The sequence below is a fragment of the Bos mutus genome, chromosome 1, assembly GCF_027580195.1.
Source record: "Bos mutus isolate GX-2022 chromosome 1, NWIPB_WYAK_1.1, whole genome shotgun sequence".
Lineage (NCBI taxonomy): Eukaryota > Metazoa > Chordata > Mammalia > Artiodactyla > Bovidae > Bos > Bos mutus.
In genome coordinates, this window is record NC_091617.1 from 1232456 (window position 1) to 1233814 (window position 1359).

Consider the following 1359-nt stretch of genomic DNA (forward strand, 5'->3'; position numbering starts at 1 on the left):
AGTTTCCTTCCATCCTCGCCTCGAATATTCTGTCAAAATAGCTAACGTTAACTCGAACTGCTTTAATTTAAATTTCTAATCTACCAGACTATTTAAAATGCTACCTGGTGGAAGCCACAGGACATTAGGACCCAAATCATCTTCTCAAAGGATCCCGACCCCCAAATGGTCCGAAGCTTGCAATAATAAAGCGTATTTAAGATTATTCAAGAAACGGCCGTTAGACCCCTTTCCGGTCAAAGACACCGGCCGGCGAAATCCGCGGAGGCGGAGAGGGGGAGGGGAAGCGCGGCGGCAGAGCTGAGGAAGGAACTAGGCCCATCCCTGGTGGACAAGCAGGCCTACAGTAGCTAGACGGTAGGGGATGCCCAAACAGGACAGAAGGCTGAGCATCTTAAGTCGGTTCTAGAAGAGAGAGCCTGGGATTACCTCGGAAAGGGCGAAGTTCCTCGCCGGGAAGGGAGGGAGCGGATGGGGGTGGGGGGGCCGGAAAATGGATCCCAGGCCCAGGCGGGGCTGTAGCCGGGCCTGAGACGAGCAACGACAGCGTCTCCGAAGAAAGGTTCCATGGAGGGCCCCGTGGGGTCCCAGCGGTCCTTTGGGAGCAGAAGAGTCTGAGGAGCGCTTACCTTGATAGTTCCTGTTGAATTTCCCGGAATTTACTGACCACGAAAGACCTAAAAATCTGCTCGATGTTGGTCGCCATGGCGTCCGCTCCGTTCTCTCAACTCCTCCTCACTAGTCCTCCAGGCTCCCAGCATGCCTCGGGAGGAGGCGCAGCGGCCAATTCCGTCTCTCGCCGTCCTGATTGGCTCCTGTGGGAGAGCCCAGACCGGCACGCTCCGCCTCCGAACCTATCAGTGAGCACGGCCCCGCTCTCCTTCGCTGTTTCTGAGCGTCTAGGGTAGAGCTGCTGACGTTTGCGCCGCGCACGACTGTGTCCGCCATGTTAGTGACTGACGCAGGCGCCATTACAGGAGAAGTCTCTCTCGAGGTGGCTGTGTCAGCTTCAGTTGTCAGTCTTCACCAGCGTTCGTGGGGGAGGGGGCGTTTAAGAGGCTTATTTTAGTCACTAACTACCCGAGATTAAATTCCGTGAGGAAAGGGAGCGGGAAGGGCAACAGGGTGCTCCAACATGTCTTCCGCGTTTCGGCAGGGGAGATCCCTCCGGGAAAGCATATTATCAGCGCCTGCCCACCGTACGAAGAATAACGTTTTCATCCCCCCATCTCTCTCCCATGGCATCCTATAATCAGCTTTTTTTTCCCCCCCATTTTAGCATTGGGTCAGAGGTCACGAGCCAGCTGAGCTCAAACCCTGGTGCATTGTAATCTCGTCAGGAGCCAGGCGCGTCACGAG

At 55.6% G+C, this 1359-nt stretch overlaps 1 protein-coding gene across 1 annotated transcript in view; it reads right to left on the bottom strand.

Moving 5' to 3' along the window:
• Positions 1-777, bottom strand: part of SON (SON DNA and RNA binding protein) — a 30995-nt gene extending 30218 nt beyond the window's left edge. The window contains 1 exon segment of the mRNA XM_070366089.1: positions 630-777. Coding sequence (XP_070222190.1) covers positions 630-706 — 77 coding nt within the window. The 5' untranslated portion in view covers positions 707-777.
• Positions 778-1359: the final 582 nt, after the last annotated feature.